The sequence below is a fragment of the Lutjanus erythropterus genome, chromosome 12 (assembly GCF_056507025.1).
Source record: "Lutjanus erythropterus isolate fLutEry1 chromosome 12, fLutEry1.hap2, whole genome shotgun sequence".
Lineage (NCBI taxonomy): Eukaryota > Metazoa > Chordata > Actinopteri > Lutjaniformes > Lutjanidae > Lutjanus > Lutjanus erythropterus.
The window spans coordinates 16,703,071-16,725,320 of NC_139328.1; the positions used below are offsets into that span (position 1 = coordinate 16,703,071).

Here is a 22,250-nt window from a genome sequence, read left to right on the forward strand (position 1 = left end):
TGGCACCACAAGCAGTTTCTGAAAATGTGCAGACTTCGGTGGAATGGAGTTTGAGCTGTAAATGTGAACTGACAAACAGCCAGCGTCCTTTAATGAAACCCAAGCCATGATTATGTTTTAATATTTACATGTGAATGTACTGAAACACTGTTGAATGGACACCAACAAAAGGTCCTCCTAATCTAAAATAAGAATAAAGTTAAAAATGTGGTTTACTTGTTTGCTGATGGGTGTTTACAGCAGACAGTTTGGGTTGTAATGTTTGTCTTCTTTTCTCTTTAAATAAACTTAATCCTGAGTTTCTGGTCACAACCTGTCTGACCACTTGAGCTTGTTCCCCCATGGAACTTCTTAGTGATACTGGTGTATTAAAAGGTCTCATTTACTTCAGTGATCACAGTGTTGTCATAACTTTTAGAACCAGTGGACAAAGCTACAATATCATATAACAAATTTTAATGAAAGGGTTTTCCTGGATGCTCAAGTACAAGGAAGTGCTCTTGTATTTTTATTTCTAGAATTACCGCCTCGTGGTTTAATGTCTCTGCCAATCAGGTAAGTTGTAGTTTACGTCCGTGTCTGTAAAAAAAATGTATTCATGATAACCTGTGTTCTATTTACTCCTGAATGTGCCGTTGTCAGTGGCGTCATTAAGTACACGATTAACCAGTGTTGTAACTTCATCAATTAGCTACTTACTCACTCAGCCACCCAGTGGTCCAGCCAAAAATAAACGCAAAAGCACTTTCCATTTTAATATTTTATTGCAATTTATTCCTTTACAGTTAAACTGAAACTGAATAGTATAAAAAACTGACATTAACATACAGACACACAAGGTCAAACAAACTCACCGATGAGGATAAACACGTTGAACCTAAAAACGGTCTTTCGTAGCTCAGTTTTCGTCGTCACATTAAGACATGATGTCCATCGAGCTGCCGTCTCTGAGAACATTAACAGTCCATGTTTATGTCTCCTCCTTGAAGACCAGTAACGACGCAGTAAAAACACAAACCCAAACCTACAGCTAGTTATTCCTGTTACAGTGATAGTGGACAACTGGCCAAAATAAACAAAAAGAAAAAAACAGCTTTAGGGACAATGGAACAACAGAGTGTGTGTGCACCATGCTTGTGTGTGTGCACGCGTTTGCTTCTTGTATCTACAATATGAGTGTTAAAACAGGAGTCCGAGTTCCTACTGGAAGCTGTGTGTACGCTGCATGCGTCGGTGTGGTCCGATTCTACGAGTCCTCCTCACCGTTGACGCTGTCACCATCGTCGTCACCTTCCACATGCTCTCCTTCCTCCTCCTCCTCCTCCTCTTCGTCCTCCCTCTCTTGACTCTTCACCTGCAGGTCAAAAAAGTTGGAAATTTGAATAAGCGATGGCTGGTTTTGTGATCAACTTCAGACCATGTAACAACACAGGACAGAGGGTCAGAATTTAAAACTTTGAATTTGCAGCTGTGCAGTTGCCAGTCTAGGAGCTGACAGGGTCTGGGGCTAAGAACAGCATTTCCTTTAATGTTCTTGCTGTTGACTGTCTCTCTTCTTTCAACGCTCGCACGCACACACACATGTGTGCGTACAGCTTTATGAATGAGCAGAAGCAGCATTGCACACCGTGCCAGTAAACATAAAGGAAAAGTCTCTGGAGCCCTGGTTAGAGTAAAACTTTCTGTCTCACCTCTTCCTCCTCCAGCAGATCTCCTTCCTCCTCTTCCTCATCTTCATCTGAGTCAGTGTCGTTCATCTCCTGGCTCTCCCGGTCTCTCTTCATCCCCTCATCCTTCTTGTTGCCTGGGTGTGGAGGTGAAGTCACCTCTCCTGGCTCCGTCTTTATACTCTTAGCTTCTGCCAAACATTAGAAAACATCAATGTCTGTTACATTAAATGGGGTTACAAGAAGCAGTCAAGAGAAACTGTGGCCATTTTGTTACCATTTGACTATATTACATTCATGAAACATCAACAAGAGATTTGTTCTGTAGGTTTAAGGTAACCACTCCTCTAGTCACACTTCCTCTTACAGATAACTAAAACCAGCAGCAGCCCGGCCCTCTCTACTCCCATTAAAAGACTTAGTTCCGCTCCTACCTGACTTCTTGCTGTGGTCCTTTTCCATGCGCTCCAGGCTCTCCAGCAGGTCGTCCACTTTGCTTTTGATTTGGGTTAACTCCCGCTTGATGGTCTGCAGCTCGTCCACTTTCACTGCAGAAGAAAGGGAAGGAGGACCAGTGACATGAAATATAGAATTCTTAGATTTCTAGATGTTAAACAAGATAATGTCTGATAAATTAAAATTGTCAAAACTAAATTCTTTCAGCATTTCTGTGTCCGCAACATTGTTTAATAGTACAATGCAAGCCTGTATCCTGGTACTTCAGCCTTTATCTGCAAAGTAAAATCAAGCTACAATAAGCTACTTTTTCATCAAATGAGTAAAAATATGCATGTGGATGTACAGGATGTTCATTTCTTTGAATTGTTTTGACTACTATATTAATCGAAACAGCTTAGACGGGGCCACCCTTTCTTTGCTGTTACCCTGCCTAATTTCTCAAAAACGACTGATAAAGTTTCAGATAATCTTCTTCTATGATGCCGAGACATTTACTTGTTCTGGATGATGAAGTCCTCTGACTGCTCTTGGAGGAAGAGGAGAAGCTGCTCTTGGTTCGCCGGCTGCTTCCCCCACTCAGGCTGACGCGCGGGCGCTTGGACGGGATCACGGCCCGTGACAAGGGGGGAGGGGGAGCGGGAACACGGGACGGGTACGAGTACATTCTGGTATCAGATACAGAACAATTTAAAAAAAACATCAAATTTAACAGAGTCTGGTCTAGATTTGAGTTATCTGTGTGTCTTCACAGCTGCCAAGAATATGGACTGTTTATTTTAGTTATGTAAAAACTATGCTGGAAAAATGTGTCACCCAATCTTAATGCTGAAAATCACCCACAATAATATTCCTTTCTTTCAGTCTAACAAAACACTGTATGCTCAATTTACAGCATCGTGCAGACAAGCAGAGTGACTGCTGTAAAAAGTACAAACAGGTAAAAATTCAGGAAATAAAGAAAAACCTCATGAGTGACAAACAAAAAAGGCCAAACTGAGAACCAAATTGAAACCTTTTACTCACCTGTCGTAATAATCTCTCTGAAAGTCATAGTCAATGTCAAATGAGGAACTGCTGTTCAGGAAAAAGAATGAGAAGAGTTCATGTAAGGAAACAGAGGTGGTGTATCAATTCTTTCTAAACACCAGTCACAGGTGAGCTTTTACATTTATTTAGGGAAAGTATCATTGTGACTGACCTGTACATGTCTCCAGCTGAGCGTTTGGTGGTTTTTGACCGGTGTGGTTTGGGTTCTCCAGCCAGGTTAATGTCTGAGGAAAAAAACAACAGAGATCACAGGTCAGTGACAGGACTTCAGATATAGTCACTTTCATTATTGATAGATCGATTAATCAGTCGGCTGATTATCTGGCATCAGATGATGAGGGTGATAAGCCCTATCAGTGTGGCTGATGTGGAACAATGTGAGCCATCTAACCTAAGTGAACACTGTTATAAAATATTGAATATCTTATGCTATGTTATGCTGCATATTGTTCAGCCCTACTTCTGAGAAAAATGACTTTAAATAGTGCTTTGTTTTATGGGGTCACAAGCTAACAAGGCTGGGAACAACCATCCTACTGGAATCTGCTTAAAAGAGAGGAACAGCTTTACCAAGACTGGGTCTAACATTTGAAATAAGCTAATGAGGATATCCAATGAAAAGGGCCTATTGCATAAGGACTACAATCAAAATGGTAAAAATCCCTCCTTCGTTCCTCAAAAAAACAAAAAAAACTGAATCCTTACCAAGTACTTGTCCGACAATCATCCTCCCATCCTCCCCGCTGACAGCAGCTCGGGCATTCCTTTCATTGGCGTACTGAACGAAGGCGTAACCCTTGTGGACAGAGCAGCCGACGATCTTGCCATATTTGGAGAAGATGGCCTCGACATCCGCCTTTGTGACCAGCAGGGTGTTGAGGTTGCCGATGAAGACCCGAGAGTTGAGGGAGCGTGGGTCGGTCCTGTTGGTGACGTTGCTGCTGGCCATCAGGCTGGAGGTGGTGGGTGAACGACTGGCAGGGAGACACACAGACACACAAAGTCACAGATTTAGTGGCAGAATGACGAATATTGACCCCTGTGAACTACTCCTGCTGTTGCTCGGTCAAATAGTGGAGAGTCACTCAGCTGTGGTGACTGCAGATCAGCAAAACAGCAGACATTATCAGCAGGTTTCCTGGGAAATTCAAATGTTCAAATTCAGAATAAAAACAGTGCTGAAGGCAAAGAGAAAACTGGTTGAAGTTATGAGTTGGGGCCATCTATCCTGTTTGTATCAGTAGGAGACATGTCAAATCCTGTCCGAATTTTGATGCTCTGAAACTACTAAGGGATTATTATCAGCCTCAACTTCCATTAAATTTACATGCAACATGTGTAGCTGCAAATTTCCTTCTTATTCACCAACAGTTCCCTCAACATCTAAAAATAGTCATGAAAAATGGAAAAAACGTGAACATGAATTTCTTATTTGACACCACATGCTTATACAAACCAAACAAATGCAGCTTAGGAAGCAAACATTTGAAGCCTGTAACAAACTCAAACACATACTGACCAGACAGAGAGATCATAGTACAGTACTGGCACCAAACTACTTGCTGCATTTACTCGGAACAAAAAAATAAATAACAGAACGTTATTAACAGAAGAGTATTTGTTTTAGGTATTCCAGTACATCAAATGTGGTGCTGTGGTACAAGTGACCGCTTTGGAGTTTTCAGACTATACAGTGTTATACTGCAGCATGTAAAATATAGTGAGATATGTATTCATATGTACAGTAGCCTGATGAGTTCCACCATGCAACTAGATACACCACACTATGATATGGACCAGTAAGACTCAATATTGACGACCCAAAACCATGTGTTAGTGCTGAAGTGATGATATCCCTGCTAATTCCCTTACATCAAAATTGTATCAACACAAATATCCATCTGCAGTGTTATTCCCAAGACGTTTACATGTCTGAGGATGGAGAAACAAAAAAGTATAGTTGAATTCCTGAGCTATTTTTCAACTGACAAAATCACACCCTTTCAAGGCAACCAATTCATTTGTGAAATGTGAAATGAGTGTGCCACAGGTGGGAGTCAAACCAGTGGCTGCTGCAGAGGACTGATAGCCTCCGTACATGGGGCGGACGCTCTACCAACTGAGCTACATGCTAAATAATCATCAGTAATGTGGATATAATGACTAAGTACGTGAGTAAAGGCAGATAACAGAACAGCTAGAACAGTTTACACTGTCATGTAAAGCCTTTAAAATCAGGAAAAGGCAACGTTTATGCCATTTTACAATCTCCAAAATCTAAGACGATAGATTACATATACTGCCCTGCCCCAGTTGAGATTGGCAGAGTGGTTTAGCTCAAAGTAAGCATCCTTCACTTTCAGTGACAGATGGATAGAAACAGGACCTGCAACCACTTGAAGGTTTTGACATTATATTCCAGGGAAAAAATATATTTTAAATGTCCCATGCCAGAAAGTCTGATTTCTTTAAAGCTGTGACGTAGGAACATTTTATTAAGAGGTTGGGAATACAAATGAAATCTCACCATCTTTTAACTCAGTTGTCATTAACTCAAAGTCTCTTGGTGTTTTCATACAGTTTTAAATTTGAGGTGGGTGATTTTGTTTCTGAGGATTAGTCAGGTGATTTTGTTGGCAAAGCAGAATTATAAGAAATAAAAATTACTGCTCATTTCACAGCAGGGGGCGCCATATACCACAATATTATGACTAGTTATTTAGTCTGGAATCCCACTTTATCCCATCAATATTCTATACTTCTATATTTTTCACAGGATTTGGATACTAGTGTGCATTTAGTCCTACTCTAAAAATTAGAAAAAAACACAAGGATATGTTGCTATTACTCTAGCAGTCACAAGGGGGGATGAGTACTCAGTGAAGCCCAGAGTTCTGTCTGAACTTGGAGATGGGAAGTGAGCCCATATACAGCAAACATAAAAACAGCAGTGGTATCAACAGTAACGCCCCCTGGCTGACAGGGGGTCGAACATTCATCACTCACTCCATAGCGTCTGTGTGCAGGGCTGTCGTCTGTCTGATGTTTGACACTGTGGGCTGGGATCAGTTTGGGCTGGTGTCTCGACCTTCACCTTCGCCCGTCGCGATTTATACTGAGGTGACAGAAAACACACCTCAGTCAAGCTGAGCAGGGTTATCTTGTACCAAGTCTTACCTGGTGAATGGATTGTGTACAGGAGTCAGTGACGAGGAAAACATAGTAACAAAAAAAAATTGCGTCTCCCAAGAAAATCCCATTAGAACTAGCTACTTTGGAACTGCAACATGACCCTAATGCATGTGAAAGTGCAGCATCTGATACTATTAATCATAAGCAGTGAGAAGTGAGAGAATATAACACACATACGAGACTGAAAAAGTGACAAGACCATTACATTCATACCACTAACTGGGCAGACAAGTACATTGGGTGGGATGTAGTTAATTCAGATGCTCATGTTTATGTAGCCCTTATGAAACACGGAGTAGGTCAGTACGGAGTTTATACTATATAAGCTGTAGCTGAAGTTGTTTTAGAGATTAATGTCAGAGAAACACGTTGAACCACAAGTCCTTTAACAAGCCAGCTGCATACACTGTACAAAAATATAATTGTAGAGCAGCAACAATTAATCATTCACAACTAATTTGCTAGTCGATGAATTGTTGAGTAATTTTAAGAAAAAAAAAATCTAACTTCTGATTCCAGCTTCTGAAATGTGATTTTTTTTTTTTGTTCTTTACTCCTGAATGAGAGTAAACTGAACACCTCTGGGCTGTGAGGAAGACAAGGCATTTGAGGACATCATGTTGGACCGACAAATCATGTGAATTTATCAAAAGACATTTTCATGTTTGGACAAACTGAAAGTAGGTGTTCATGACTGAGGTGTCAAATTTAACACACCGACTGCAGTGGCTTGACAGGTATGACTAGATTGGTGAGATTATTCAATTTCATTGGAAAATTTCACACTAGTAGTGTGGGAACTTGTATTTCATACTCCGTAAACACAGAGGAATATCAGTTGGGAGTGACGTATCAAACAGGTTAGGAATTATCTATTTCTAATATATGAATAAGTCAATAGTCAATGAATAAGTTATTAAGCCAATAAAGGTACTACTAGAGTTGAGTTTCACCACCTCAAAATAGTGGAATGCAGAAGATATGCAGATGGGCTTTCAGGGAAAATAAGAAGTTTTACTGTTAGCATACAATGTGATCAGGGCTGCAATTAACAATTACTTAAACATTTTTTTGTTTAATCTAAAAGAAGAAAACTAAATGTGTAAAAATTCTCATCACAATTTCCCAGAGGCCAAAGTCTAAAACCCAAATACTGATTTAAAAAAACAAAACAAATAAAAGCAGCAAATCCTTCCATTTAAGAAGCTGGAACCAGCTATTGTTTGCTATTTTTGCTTGAAAAATCACTAAACCAAAAAATTGATCATCTCCTTAAAGTCAACTAATTGTTGCAGCTCTAATCAGTTTGGAGTGACATATTAAACTCGTTAGGAATGACTGGCTTCTAATATACGAATAATTAAAATGGGGATATAACAATAGACCATTCACCAAATAAAGTAATAGTATAGTTGGTTTAACACATCAAAATGGTGGAAAATAAAAGGTGCATAGATTGGCTATCAGGATGAATAGAGATTTCACTATTTGCTCATTAATGTAATTAGGACTATTACTAATGATTAAGCAATGAATAATTTAGTCTAAAGGGGTCAAAGAAAAAATGGTAAGAATGCTCATTACAATTTCCCTGAGCCCAAACTGTCATCTTAAATTTTTTTTTGTTCAACCAATGGTCCAAAACCCAATAATCATAAATGACAAAGAAAGGCAGCAAATCCTTAAATTTAAGAAGCTGGGACCCGACTTGTTTGAAACATGACTGAAATGGTTGATCACAAAAATAGTTGGTAGTTTTCTTTTGATCAACTGATCGTTGCAGCTCTAATCAGTTTGGAGTGACATATTAAACAGGTTAGGAACTAATGACTTCTAATATATTAATAAAACCAAATGTGGTATATTATTAACCATTAACTGAAAAAACGAAATATTATAGTTTATTTCAATTCCTCCAAACAGTGGAAAGTAGAAGTTATTTGGAAAACTTTGAGACTAGAGATTTCAGTATTAGCACTAATTAATGTGACAAATGCTGGGATGCAAAATGGTAACATACATGGCCACTTTTTAGTGTCATGTACATGCAATCTTCATGTGATGTGTTTTGAATTTCTTTGAATTTTCCACTTAATGTAAACACTGTTATTCACTGGCCTCTGTCTCTCATGAAAGGATTAACTGGGGCTTATAAGTGTACCTGCGGCCTGATAGCGTGTGAGGGCGTGAGTTGATTTTAATACACATAAACAGCCATAATACTCTTTCAGATTGACAAATGTTTAATTAATAAAATATGTATTTGTAACGTTATGTAACAAATCTGAGGCCACTGACAGTCCAAAACTTCCAAAATCAGAAAAAAATCACTCTTCATCGTGGGAAGAAAAAAAAAAATAGGGGAAAAATCTACTCCACAAAAAAATGAAACAGACTGAGCAGTATGAGCCAGAAAAGCAAAGTCTTGAGATCAAAAATTACCTAAACCATCCACAACACCGACAGCGCCACCACCAGGCTTCAGTGTGAAACACAGGCCCTGCGCCAGCCTCGGCGGCTCAAAGCCGGCTAGCATGGCTAACGTTAGCCAACCACCAATTGAAAAGCACAAAAAATACACTGCAATTAGACCAGTTCCTCTGCTTGCAAAATTCAAAACCTGCAAAATTCTGATTAATTTCCTGTAGATATCTGTAATCAATAATGGATCAGGATGAAGCTGCGACTATAAAACCAAAAGAGCCTCTGACGATGTTAGCTAGCAGCTAACATTAGCTAGCTGGTGGGCTGGCTGAGCAGCGTGCCAAAAACAATCAGTCCCGTCAAGGAAAAGTCTTCACAATAAACGCTACAAAAACAAAGCTACACAGAATTGCAAAAAAGGATGAAACTGTAGCTAAAATGCATCCAAAGCGTCGTGTCTCTAAAAACCACCACCAATGTTCGTGTTTTTGAGGGGGATGAGCGTCTCCATGTCAGCTAAGCTAGCTACCTCGCTAGCCAGCCAGCACATTACGTTCTGTCCACTTGCAAAATAGAAAAAGCATCGTTGAAAAAAATCCAAAAACAAAAGAAAAAGGAAGGAAAAATGAAAAATGTCTGGGAACAAAATACTCACCACGACCTTTACGAGTAAAATGTCTTGCTTTCGGTAAAATCTGTCAAATTGTTATTTAGGTCGTCCCTTTTGAGCACAAGCGATTCGCCCCCCTGACCAGCGAGCGAGCTAGCTTTCTTCTAGCCACCGAGCTAACGTAACGATATGGCGCAGTACTGGACAGACGCGCTGATTTTGTATCACAGAGCAGCCCGAGGGGGTGGGGTCTGTGACTGATGTATCACATAAAGAACTATACTGACTTCGGTGTGACCTGCTACATAAAACATACTCACCTCTTGTCTTTGAAAATCAGTCCGTCCTACTCCGTAAGCAAAGCCTCTAAATATTTAGCCTTTGATTTGTCTTTATTTTAGCTTTTGTGAACAAGTAAACAGCTTTATGAGTTACAGTTTAAGATTATGTCAATTTTAAATCAAACGTTTTTAATCTAATGGTTCAAATTCTCACAGCAGGAAAAAAAAAGATTATAACTGCTAATTTATATTGTCCCAGTATTTCTCTTTGCATATAGAGACATAGGTCATTTAAAGAATAGACCTTTTTCACAGCAGTCATATTGATATGAAATAGTAGGTCAAACACAGGTGTTACAATGAAACAATGGAATTGCTTATTGTCACTCATATCTTATATAAATATGTCTACTAATCAAAATGCTGGTGATCTGATCAACATATTCTTTTGTGGTTGCCTGGCAGAGGTCTGCACTCTGAGTGACCTCCTCCTCTTGATTTGTTCTGGTAAAAGAATATCAATGTGGTACAGATCTATGATCAAATAGTGGACCTTAATTACTCTAATTAAGTCATTTTTGGGGTTCTTGTACTTTTATAGGTAAATGTGCACAGGAAAATTGAGAAAATTGTGAAAAATGTTGATCACAGCTCAAGATGACATCCTCAAATTTCCTGTTGTGTTCACAACTCAAAAATATAAAGTTTTTTTTAGAGAAAAGGACTGGCCAATCAGCCAATCTTCAAGGGCACCTCCTCTGCCAGCTGCCAGATGTGGGGTCTCCTCATTGCTGCAGGTTTTTACTTTATTTATTTTCTATCCAAAGGGTCAAAGGTCAACTTCACTGTAACATCATAATCTTCAACTCTCTATCAGCTCATGAAGATGATTAATAGCATATACATGTTTACCATTGTGGCTAACCTGAGTGCAAAAATATGACCATTCTAAGTAATGAGCACTTGTTCTATTCAACAGGTTTAAATGATGGAATAAGGGGCACATAAGGTTTACACAAAGCTAAGTATTGTTGAATATTGATTTTATTAACAATTTGCAATACCAATGTAAATGCCCCTAACAGAGTGGAACTCTCTCACAGTCCATGTCTGAACAATCTGCCTGTAACTAATACTCAGGGGGCTGCCAGTAGTTGGGCCTCTCTGTGCTGCAGCCTTTTTATTTTATTATTTTTATTTTTTATCCAACAGGTCAAAGGTCAACTTCACTGTGTCATCATAATGCTCAGCTCTCTATCAGTCCACTGTACAAACAGACAAAACAACAAACAAACAAAAACCCTGTTCACATGGAATGATTGGGTAACAGTGGTTATTTGTTCATCTTTTTTTTTTTTTTTTTTTTAAATTAAATTAAAATCTTTTTATACGTGTCATTTGTAAATCATACTTTATTTAAATAAACTTATGGAGAGAGAAGACATAATACAACACATTATGAATTATTACCACAGACAGCCAGGGGGTGGCACTGCTGTTATGAAAATAAATGAATGGTGAACACTGAACAAAACCATTGACCAACTCCACATTTAAAAAACAAGAACTGATCAGATAAACTGATGACATCACCAAACACAAGTCTCTGACATGCAGTTTTAAAATTGTAATTTTAATAATTAATCAAATCAATTTAATGAATAAAGGATTATTTCACAATTCCCAGTTAATTATCACTGATTCTTTTATATCCTCTGTGTTGGTCTCATCAGCTGATTGATGACACTTATTATCCAGCGAGTTAAACACTCCACAAAAATGGTGCTGATTTGATGAAGTTTACAGGAAATCTTTTGAGTCTTGTGTGTGTTATAAGCACAACACACAAACTACATATAAGAATCATCACAAGTCAGCACAAAAGGATAAGCAGAGATCAGATAATAGTAACTAATGTGTATAGGCAGATAACATTGAAATATTGAGCTAATCCCACAACAAATTAACACTATCTGCTTTAATAATATGCATCCACACTTGCACAGGAACAAAACAAGCTGTTTACAGGAACAGCAGTGTTACAGGAACTATCTTCTTTCTACCAACTGTGTCACCATGGAGAAGGAGGTGTGCATCTATTCATGGAGGAGAGGCTTGGGCTCATGACAGCAAGGGATGTAAACATTGATGGCGTCCTCCCCAGGTTAGCTGGAACCTCTTGTCCATGAATAAATGCATGCTTCCTTTTGCACACTGATAGAGTTTGTGGGTGTAGTTTTTTTTTGTTGTTGTTGTTGACATTTTCAGCAGCACGAGCCAAGTGACCTGTAGTTCCTTTTTGGAATTTCTAATTGAATTTTTATTGTGGGATGAACTGTCCCTTTAACAAAGAGGTATGACTATGACATCACCCCCAGGAGAGTATATACACGGAGAAAAAACACTCCAAGAACTGACCTTTGAGGCACACCATACTCGATAAGCAAAAAAGACAAGATTAAGTTGTTAATGGAGATAGGAACTTCCTGTTTGACAAATATGATGAGAACCAGTTTAATGCAGCACCAGATATGACCACCCAGAGCCCGAGTCTGTCTAAAAGACCGCCATGATGAACTGTGTCAAAGGTACTTCAGTCCAGTAGCAGAAGAAATTAACATGTGCCTGCATCAGCATTCATTAAAAGGTCATTAGAAAGACTGTCTCTGCTGTAATACTGATGAAAACCAGACAGAAACTTTTAAAATATACTCTTGTTTTCCACAGCAGCAAGAAGCTGATTTGCTTTTAATTTTTCAAGAATAAATTTCGAAATCGTACGATACAAGTGAGCATGATTATTATCATGCCCTCTTGTCAGGTTGCATACTTTAGACATGAAGTTCCCTACACTTTTTTTTATATGTATTGTTTTTAGAGCCATGGATAAGTAAAACTATTCAGTATTTCACTATAAAAATGCAGATTTTTGGAAATTCAAATAGAGATATCATTTGTCTATCAGAAATATGTTTTTTAAATTCTATTAAAAAATCTATTAAAGGAGGAGATCAAAGGAACAGAAAGAGTCACTTATCGGTTGAGAAACAGAGAAGAGGAATTCACAAGAAACTGGAGTAAATAGGTCAAGGAAATGGATTGAGTGGAACAGAAAAATTCTGATAAATTAAAATTAAGAGAGTACAGGAGGACCCCCCCCCCCCTCTGTTTTTTCATTTCTGTGGGTTGAACCACAGTGTTGTGATAAAGTAAAAATGTCTGCAAATTTATATGAGAAAAAACAGGGCTGTAGTAAGGATTTTTAGAAATACTGAGGTCATGAGTCCACAACAGAAGGTAATTAAACAGATACAAATAATTAAAGAATTTACTGTAGTTAGATGTTGCATTATATCTTGTCTAACATGTCAGAATGTTGTCTTGAATGAAAGTCTAGATATAGAATAATTTATGTATTTCTGTTTTGGTCCAAAATTAGTCGAATTCATAAATATTGAGTGAAACAAATTACAGAATCAGTCTAAAATACTCATGATGTTTAGGTTTTTCACTGTAGAATGAAAACTCAGCTTCTTACGTTCCCAAAAGCCCAGAAAAAATACAGAGGATGTGACCTCAGCATCCTCAAAAGTAGCTGCACTCTTAGAAATAAAAGTGTTAACTAGAACCATAAAGGGTTCTTTGGCTTGTTCCCATAGGAGAACTCTTTTTGGTGCCTGGTGGAACCCTTTCTTTAAAATTCCACTTCAGACCCTTTCAGAGAGTTCTACCCATAACCCAACATAAAGAGTTATACCTAGAACCATTTGTGACAGGTTTCACTGAGAACCGTCTAAGGTTCTAAAGAGAACCCATCTATGTTGCAATAACTCCACTCAGAACCATCTGTGGGAGTTCTATCCAGAACCTGTCCACCCTCTAAAGGTGCTAACATGAATCCATCCAGGGGGGTTGATGGAGAACCTTTTTATATAACACCGGTTTTTATGTAGATCACAACCAGATGGTTCCACTGAGAACTCTTATTTTAAGTCCACCCAAAGGGTTCTACTGAGAATGTTTCCATAATGTGATACAAAGACCCCCTGACAAAATTTGGATGAAAGAGTCCCTCAAGAACCTCAACAATCCTCAAAGAACTCTGTCTTGTAAAAGTGATTCTTTGGATGAAAGGGGTTCTTTATAGAACCGTTAGTAGGCAGGACCCTTGATGTATAACCTCAGCCCTTCAGAATGAACCCTTTATTTCAGAGAGTGTACAGCCTTGGATGAAACCGTTTTTTTTTTTTTTTTTAAATCAACAACTTTATATTAAAAGAAATTGGACGGAGCTCGTGTAAAATGTGGGAATCATTTCAGTCTCCAAATTGGTCTCATTTGCATCATCAGCAGTGTGTCATTTCCAGTAACATATTTGGAGTTAATTTGATTAAAATGAGAAGGGCGACACAAAAACCTCAAAATCTATGTTTAATAATGATGTTTTTTCATGGAAGACATTTTGACATGTCAGTAGTAAAACCGCAGGTGTCAATAATAAAAAGAATGATGGCTGAATTCCATTTAGCTGCTTTAGTTTCAGGGTCCTGGTTTTGTGCATGCTGGCTCGCTGTCACACTGTCATGATTTAGTGGGACACTTGAATAGAAAAGAGCCATTGTTAATATTATTAGCAACACATGTGATTCTCCTGCTCTGACAAGTTGAAAAGCCTTCTGTGAGAAAGGCTTTTTAATATTTTTGAATTATTTTTCTTGCACCTGAGGAGGAAGAGCAATTGAAAGAGAAAGGATGGCAAGCAGAAGAGACCAAAACCAGCTGTTTTCTGTATCTCGTTAGTGGATGAAACCCCTACAATGTCCCAATTTTTCATGGAGAATATGTTCTTTTGTGAATTGTTTTCACCCATCTGGTTTTGTTTTGAGCAGCGTCCCAAAGGACTTGTTTACAGCTCTGTGCATCATCTCGGGAATCAGAAATACAACTCTGATCCGCTGTTTCAATCAGATGCACAGATAAAAGCTTTCTCTGCTTGTTTGCCTCCTCTGTGTATTTATGTCAATCTTAACAGTGTGAAGACGGCTCCAGATGTTTGACAGGCTGTCAAACAGTGTGTCCAAGTTTTGATGTGACTGGTACAAATGTGGAAAGAACTGGGAGTTCACCTTCTGAATGTGATGAGGGTAATAGTTAACATTGAAGGCATAGTTCAGATTTTTTTGTAGTGGGGTTGTATGAGGTACTTATCCATAGTCAGTGCATTACCTACAGTAAATGGTGGTCAACACGCCCCCAGAAGCAGCAGGAGTATCGGTGTAAGAAGCTACGCAATCTACTGCTGCGGACAGGGTCAACAGCAAAATGCATTTTTGCCACCTAAAAAATCAATATCAGTTTAAGTGGACAATAGATTTAGATGACTTTTGCCACTTTACCTTGCCACCAGGCAGCCTTTTCTTAGAGGAAACCATTGTTTTTTAAGCAAAATATCACACTTTCCAAACCAACTTTTGGCAAACATGGTAATTTTACGTTGCAGAACACAGAGGTTCCTGGTTTACTGCTGCATCGGTCTGTTAGTTTGTTTTTGTTATTGTGTGACTTTTTAAAAAACATTTTAAAAGGTCACTTTGGATTCACCAAGATCAAAAAATTACTGACATTTGATTTGATACACAGAGGCGTGATGATGAGGATACTCAAGGCCTGCTGTGTCCCTCTAAACCTATTCTGGGCCATAAAGACCATGTACATGCAAGAGGACACACTTGCCCCCTTCCTTGTCATTATGGCCCTGGACTATATACTCAGGAACACCCTCGGGGGACAGGATCAGGAACTCAGCAACAGGAGGTGCTGCTCTGAGTGAAATCAAGGACTTTAGGACTTTAGTACCTGTGCTTTTGGTCATCTTGACAGAGCAAGACCTTAAAATGAGGAAGGTGCCTGCATGGAAGGCTCTGAATGGCATGGCCAATGTGTGGAAGCACAAAATCCCCCAACATACCAAGCTCAGCTTCTACTCTGCCAACGGAGAGACTGGATGCAAATGCTTGACCCTGAAACCCAGCCAGCAGAAGTCCCTGGATGGATGCTACACCAGAATGCTTTATGTAAAACTGATCAACTACAGCGACAACATCACCATCAAGCATCTGTATGGAGGGCTACCAAGGGTGAGCAAGAAGAAAACGTCCCTGAGAATGAGGCCAGACGGTCAGTGCCAGAGACACCAGGAGCTCCCAGCCAGCAAACTGGTGCTGTGGCAACGAACACATGAGCACCAACCACAAGGATGTTGGACATTAACATACAGGAGCTGACTGGTGAGCTATTCAGATGGAGGATCGAGATGACTGGAGGGCTTGTCTGAGGACGACCACATCAATGAAGTGAATGACACAATAACTGATAACTGAGGCACCAGTAGACCAGCAACTTCCTGTCCTGTGAGGTAAAATGACCGACCATTGACTGGAGTTTGGTAGCTTTGGAGAGAGCAATATTTGACATATCTGACTTGGAGATAGTGGTATTTGGTGTATAATACGGTGGTTTCCTGTCAGAAAAGGCTGTCTGACAGCAAGGTAAAGCTGTGAAAATATTCTAAATATAGCGAACACTTCAAGTGATATGGATTTTTTGTGTGGATGTTTTTTTAAGTGGCTAGAGTACATGAACTAATGTACAAAATGACAGTATTACCACTGGAAATGTAAATCCCATAAAGTGCAGCAAGATCCATGTTAACCCACAACATACGCTGTCAGTTATTATGTAAAGATTTTAGTAAGCCATAGGGGAGAAGCAGCTACAATACATTATATTTTATTGGTTTGATGTTGCAGCCTTTTTGCAGACATTTGGAGCCATTTGAGGTTTGATGTCTTGCGTAAGGACAGGATAATGATAAGAGGAGATCTCAGTGAGAGGTTTGAGCTGCCTGTCACAAACACATAGTGATGTTTGATGCATTATTCTACTACACAAATACCCGTTAGGATATCACTCGGTATGGTCCTTAATAATATTGGAAATCTGAGTTTAACATGTGAACATACAACCATCAGTATATACATTTGAAATTTTGTCTTAGAGCATACCTTACACCCAGAATTAGGCATCAAATGGGACTGGTCCCTGACCCATGTTGTTCTTTCTGCTCTCACAGAACTGTTGGCTCCTTTATTCATGTTTGATGGGAATGAGGGTTGGACGGTATGAAAACTTAAAATGTAAATGGCAATTTACTGTATTGGCTTTTAGCCAGCTGGTTACTGTTCCAAAAAAAAGAAGAAGAATGGTCAAAAAACAAACAAACAAACAAAAAAACATGCGAACATATGAGCAGGATTTTGCAACATTACATCTATTTTGGACACCAGTTGTGGTCCAATATGCCACTTACACAAGTGTGATGTGGAAACCTGAAACCTCAAACACACTAAATGGAGTTTTCAGTGAAAACATCTTGTGTCCAGCTGTTAAACTTTTGATATTTGCATATTCATAGATCATGGGTTTTTCAATGAGGGAGAGGGAAATTGTGTCTTTTTGAGAATTCTGAACATTTTTATTTCTCAAAACAAAAACAAAACAATTAAGACACAAGCCCTTATTGCAGCAGAGTATTTGTATATCTGGAAACATCTTTGGATATCTATCTCAATAAACCTTTTACAAATGCTTTATAGAGGAGACATTATTAACAAAAACCTGGGGGGACCTAACATTGTTTTAGATTACAGCCCCATACCCTGCAGTTACCCTGTAACCCTGTAATGATCATTAGTTTTAACTCCAACTGCAAAAAAATAGTATTATAAGTATTAGTACAGGTTTGGGGGAAGGGTGTTAATGATTAATCATTAATTGATTAATAGCTGTTAAGAATTTAACCAATTACAAATATATTTATTGTTATTTAACTAATTGTCTAGAAATCGTATTATTTTCTCTGGCAGAGACACTTGTTAAACAAGGAAACTTCTAAATTACTGATGATTAATCAATTGTTAGTGTTTTCAATTATCAGTTATAATGAAAATGCACAGTTTGCAGCCCTAGTTTGTAGAGGTGACTGTGACCACTGAGCAGAACAGAGCTGGAGTTGAGAGTCATTTAGGCCGAAGATTTGGAAAAATGCCTGCTCTTGATAATGCAATAAGCATTGCGGGTCAAAAAGTAAAAAGTAGAGTATTTTTTAGGAGAACGCTTTCTGCTTTTACTTAAGTATTTTTCTAACACCAGTACATTTACTTGTATTTGAGTAATATTTCAGTAATATAACAGTACTTGCACTTGAGTGCAGATTTTCAGTACTCCTTCCACCACTGCTTATAAACTGACTGCGGTAACAAAATATTCTCGGAATATTGTAATAAAAAATATCACATCACATCATAACAGACAAAAGTGGGGATACATTCACCATGAAAGAGTCCTTGTGGGAACATGGCAGATAAATAAAAAAAATCAATGTGGTTCGGTTAGGCATACTTCAAAAAACACTACAAATGACCACGGACAATTTCATTAATAAATTTAATCGGTCTCATTACATCCTGTGTTTATTAAGACAAAAAAAAAAAAGTTTGTCTGTGCGTGCGTGTGCGCGCGCAGCAGAGCAGCTGCAGACAGTGAGCTCGCGCTGCAAAGAGAGTGCGAGAGAGAGAGGGAACGAGAGAGAGAGGGAGAGCGCGAGCTGCTGTGACAGTGAAGCACAATCCGCGTGCAGCCAGCGCGAGACACAGACCTACCAACCAGCTGAGAGAGATGACGGACACAACACGGTAAGAACAGCTCACCAAATGTTGCCCCATTGTTGCTTTTAATGGGTTTTAAACGTATAAAACTTTTAGAAACAGTGTTGCCATGGAGATGTGCATAGAAATGTATGTTGTGACTTGTATCCTAAGTTTGGTGGAAAAGTTTTAATGCCTAGTCAGTGTTACTTGGGTTTAGATATGTCCTCAAAATCTGCTAAAACTACCTATTGTTTTCCTCTGACAATGAGCGTGATGGAACAGATTAACAAGCATTAAGAAGTGTACATCAGTGTAACTGTTAGCAGCTGTCTGTGAGCACTCAAAGTGACTCCAGCTGACACATGAACATTGTGTTTGGTGGATGCAGGATGTGCAGAAATGCTTCACAACCACCAACTTGTCAAAGAGTTGATGATAAATGAGCAGAATTGTCCCTGGATAGAAGGGAAAAGTTGGAAAAGCCCCACACTGTTGTTAAGAAATGTTATAATCAGGTCTAATTTTACATCATGGATTACACAAGAACTTGTTTTGATTGTGCAAGCAGGATTTTGAGGAAGGCAATTAATAGATATGCCGCTCTATACTGTAGTAAACTCTTACCCCAAATGGTTCCCTGTCTGTGATATTTTTTCCTTCTTTATTACTTATGGGACTCTTCCTTTCCACTCCTCTGCAGTGCACTGATTTATGTAATGTAGCTGGAATGAAAAGTGCTGCGCAGGGGGTGGAAATCTGGCTTTGTGAAAGTCAAACAGATGAGGAGGCTTGTTTTAATCATTAGTCTCATGGTATCACTGGCATGGAGCTTATGCTGGGGAATCAGGGTTTATACTCACAGGCCTCAACCGCTGCTCCCATTGCACAGAGGTGTGTGCAGTGATCGCTGAATCACACTTAATTTCATCATTTACCTCATTTAATCTTATATATGTGGCCATTAAATGGGTCATAAACAAGATTTGTAACTGTTCCATAAAGAATTATACATTAATGTGCCTTTGGGAGGTTGATCAGATTGTTGATCAATAGCAATGGTGACTCAGCGATTATTTCACCAGATGCTCAGATTGTTTGTTCAAGTGCTCAGATGGAGTTGGGTGCCAAGATTTGTTTCGCCCTAAACTATTTGTTTGCCCTGGCAGTGTATGTTCGCCTCGATTTCACACCAGGGGAAGAAAATAACAAAAGCATTTCAGTTTTACTGGATTGTTTTTTTCTGCGCTGACTCTTCAAAATGTAAACAGTGATTTCAAAATTTTTTATTGGACTGCAAAGTCAAAGTGTGAACAGAGGTTATCAATTTGCCCACTCGTTTCCAACCTGGGGATCCTAACCCCCACTAGCAGTCACCAAAGCATCAGGGGGGGTCGCAAGACCTTGCTGGCCTGTAATGCTTGTCATTTATCTGTACTTTTTTGATGTGAGTTGCAGAGTTTTGGAGATATCAGCAATATAATGGGATGAAATAGCACTCAGGTTGTGGTGCTCAAAGCGGCAAAAAATACATTTGAATAATTCAAAACAAATGTCTCTTTCCAAAAGTCATAACCCAGTGACTCAAGAAAGTTCGTCACCTCACAACAACAACCTTGTTGTAAGCAGTTTCATGTAGGAACTATGAGCTTTCTAAGAAAGTAGTGCTTACATGAAACTGCTCACAACAAGGTCTGTAGATTATCTTGAGAAACCGGGTCATGATTTCTGGAAAAAGACACTGCTGTTGAGTCTTCAGATGTATTTTTTGGTGCTTCAAGCACCACAAGCAACTTCCTATTTGTCCCATTATATTGGAGAGAAGGCAGGCATCTATATGGCAACTCACACCAAAACAGTATAGATGGATAAATAGCCAAGGTGAGTTTATTTGTACAGCATATTTCAACAACCAGGCAATTCAAAGTGCTTTACATAAAACACAAAAAGAATCAAGAGAAAATGTAGAAGGAACATAAAGCAATATAAAGACATTTCAACACAATTAATAGAGTTATATAGGGAAAAAAATAAGGTGAAACAGGAAAGTAAAAGTTAAAGTGCAGTTTGAAATAATAATCAAAAGCCTCAGATTTGGTTTAATGAAAGGCAGAAGCAAAAAGAAATGTCTTCAGCCTTGATTCAAAAGAACTGAGAGTTGCAGCAGACCTGTAGTTTAATGGGATTTTGTTCTAGATACGTGGTGCGTAAAGACTGAATGCTGCCCCTCCACATTTAGTTTTGACTCTGGGGACAGAAAGTGGACCCGTCCCAGATGACCTGAGAGGTCCGGACGCTTCATAAGGTAGCAGAAGATCAGAAATGTATTTTGGCTCTAAACCATTCAGTGCTTCATAAACAGACAGCAGGATTTTAAAATCAGGAAGCCAGTGTAAAGACTTGATAATGTGATCCACTTTTCTGGTCTTTGTGCGGACACAAGCAGAAGCGCTCTGAGTCAGCTGCAGCTGTTTGATCGATGTTTTAGAGAGACGTGTAAAGACAGTGTTATAGTAGTCTAGTTGACTGAAGATAAATGCATGAGACATACGCCCTTTAATTCTAGATATATTCTTGAGGTGGTAATAGGCTGACTTTGTAATTATCTTAATTAACTAGGGAGAAGAAAAATATGTATTTTTGATTTTGGGGTGAACTGTCCCTTTAAAAAAAAACCCCCCACAAAATGAGGGCATGTGAATATCTGAACACAAACTATATTCACAGATCTTTCATTGAAACAGCCTCATCCTGCTTTTTTGTTTGTTTTGTTCTGTTTTTCTTTTTAAAGAAGATGATTAATTATGTATGATTATTAAGAATTTGAAGAAATACATAATTTGGACAGAAAATTGTACAAATGTTCCTAACAATATGAAGAAATTTTGCTCAAATTTCATTCAAATGGCTCCCTTTACACGAACCTCCTGCAGTTATTCTGCTCTCTGTTTGGGTTAATTGTACAGCTGATCAGTTGTTCTGTGCTGTTGTTATTATGCTTTTAATATAATATAAAATATCCCTGAAATAGGTCACTTAGTCAGGGGCTGTCAGTTTATTCCATGATAGAAAAGCGGTTCCTTGGAGAGAAAGGCTGGGAACCACAGGATTCATTTAGTCAATTTGCCACTGCATGTATGTGTCAAAACAACAACAACAACAAACAAACAAAGAAAAACAAAAATAAAAACAAAGGGTTCGATAAGGCCACATTGCCAGGGAAAGCACCATTTATTAGGAACATAATTTTTTTCCATGTTTGACACCTCAGTCACTGAGTCTGCTGAAGACTGTGTGATACGGTCAAATGTTCCCAAACAAGCGTATGAGTGTATAAGTGGACCGTTAGTGTTGCGTGACATTTAATGAATGTTCCTGACCTTGGAAATAAAAAATAATCTTAACACAAGGTCCACTCCACTTACAAGCTTTTTCTGGAGCCTTTAAACCCACAGTCTTCATCAGTGAAGGGAAATTGCTCAACTAATAAAAACTGTAAATGGACCTTGAGTTCAGATTATGTTGCCTAATTTATTGCCTCTTTACTCAGTGTCTGTGTTGGACCTGTAATTCCCTAATGGTCTATTTGTTTATTTAAATGATCCCCACTGGCTGTTTCCGTGGCAATCAGCTAGTCTTCCTGGGGACGACATCTACAATACAATACACATTACATGAAGAAACTTTTATGCCATCAATATAATCAATACATTAAGCAAGTTAACCCATAAGGGATAAAGTACAGTGAGCAGATTGGGGTCCTGCATCATCCTGTCAGGAGTTATTTTACAATAATGACCTGCTCACTGTACATTATCCCACTTATTACATGGTAACTTTCCAAACAAAAATATATATGTATATA

At 38.7% G+C, this 22,250-nt stretch overlaps 2 protein-coding genes across 7 annotated transcripts in view; one reads left to right on the top strand and one right to left on the bottom strand.

Annotated features, from left to right (window-relative positions):
• Positions 1-745: 745 nt before the first annotated feature.
• LOC146317815 (heterogeneous nuclear ribonucleoprotein C-like) lies at positions 746-9,604 on the bottom strand. Of its 5 annotated transcripts, none has more exons than XM_084731606.1 (9): positions 9,445-9,604; positions 6,180-6,288; positions 3,879-4,147; positions 3,325-3,397; positions 3,150-3,197; positions 2,622-2,791; positions 2,102-2,215; positions 1,692-1,858; positions 746-1,354 (listed from the first exon to the last, which is right to left on the bottom strand). In XM_084731606.1, exons 2-9 carry the CDS (start codon positions 6,182-6,184, stop codon positions 1,247-1,249), a joined length of 954 nt encoding a protein of 317 aa, XP_084587732.1. In that variant the 5' UTR covers positions 6,185-6,288; positions 9,445-9,604; the 3' UTR covers positions 746-1,246. The 5 variants fall into 5 exon arrangements, with proteins under 5 accessions (XP_084587732.1, XP_084587731.1, XP_084587729.1 ...); XM_084731605.1 differs by having other exon boundaries at positions 1,692-1,855; positions 3,150-3,200; positions 9,445-9,603; XM_084731603.1 differs by having other exon boundaries at positions 3,150-3,200; positions 9,445-9,603.
• An 8,757-nt stretch (positions 9,605-18,361) lies between these two features.
• Positions 18,362-22,250, top strand: part of glis1a (GLIS family zinc finger 1a) — a 63,595-nt gene continuing 59,706 nt past the window's right edge. For both annotated transcript variants that reach the window (XM_084733157.1, XM_084733156.1), the window contains exon 1: positions 18,362-18,433. The gene's annotated coding sequence lies outside the window, so the exon portion shown is untranslated. The remainder of the gene's footprint in view (positions 18,434-22,250) is intronic.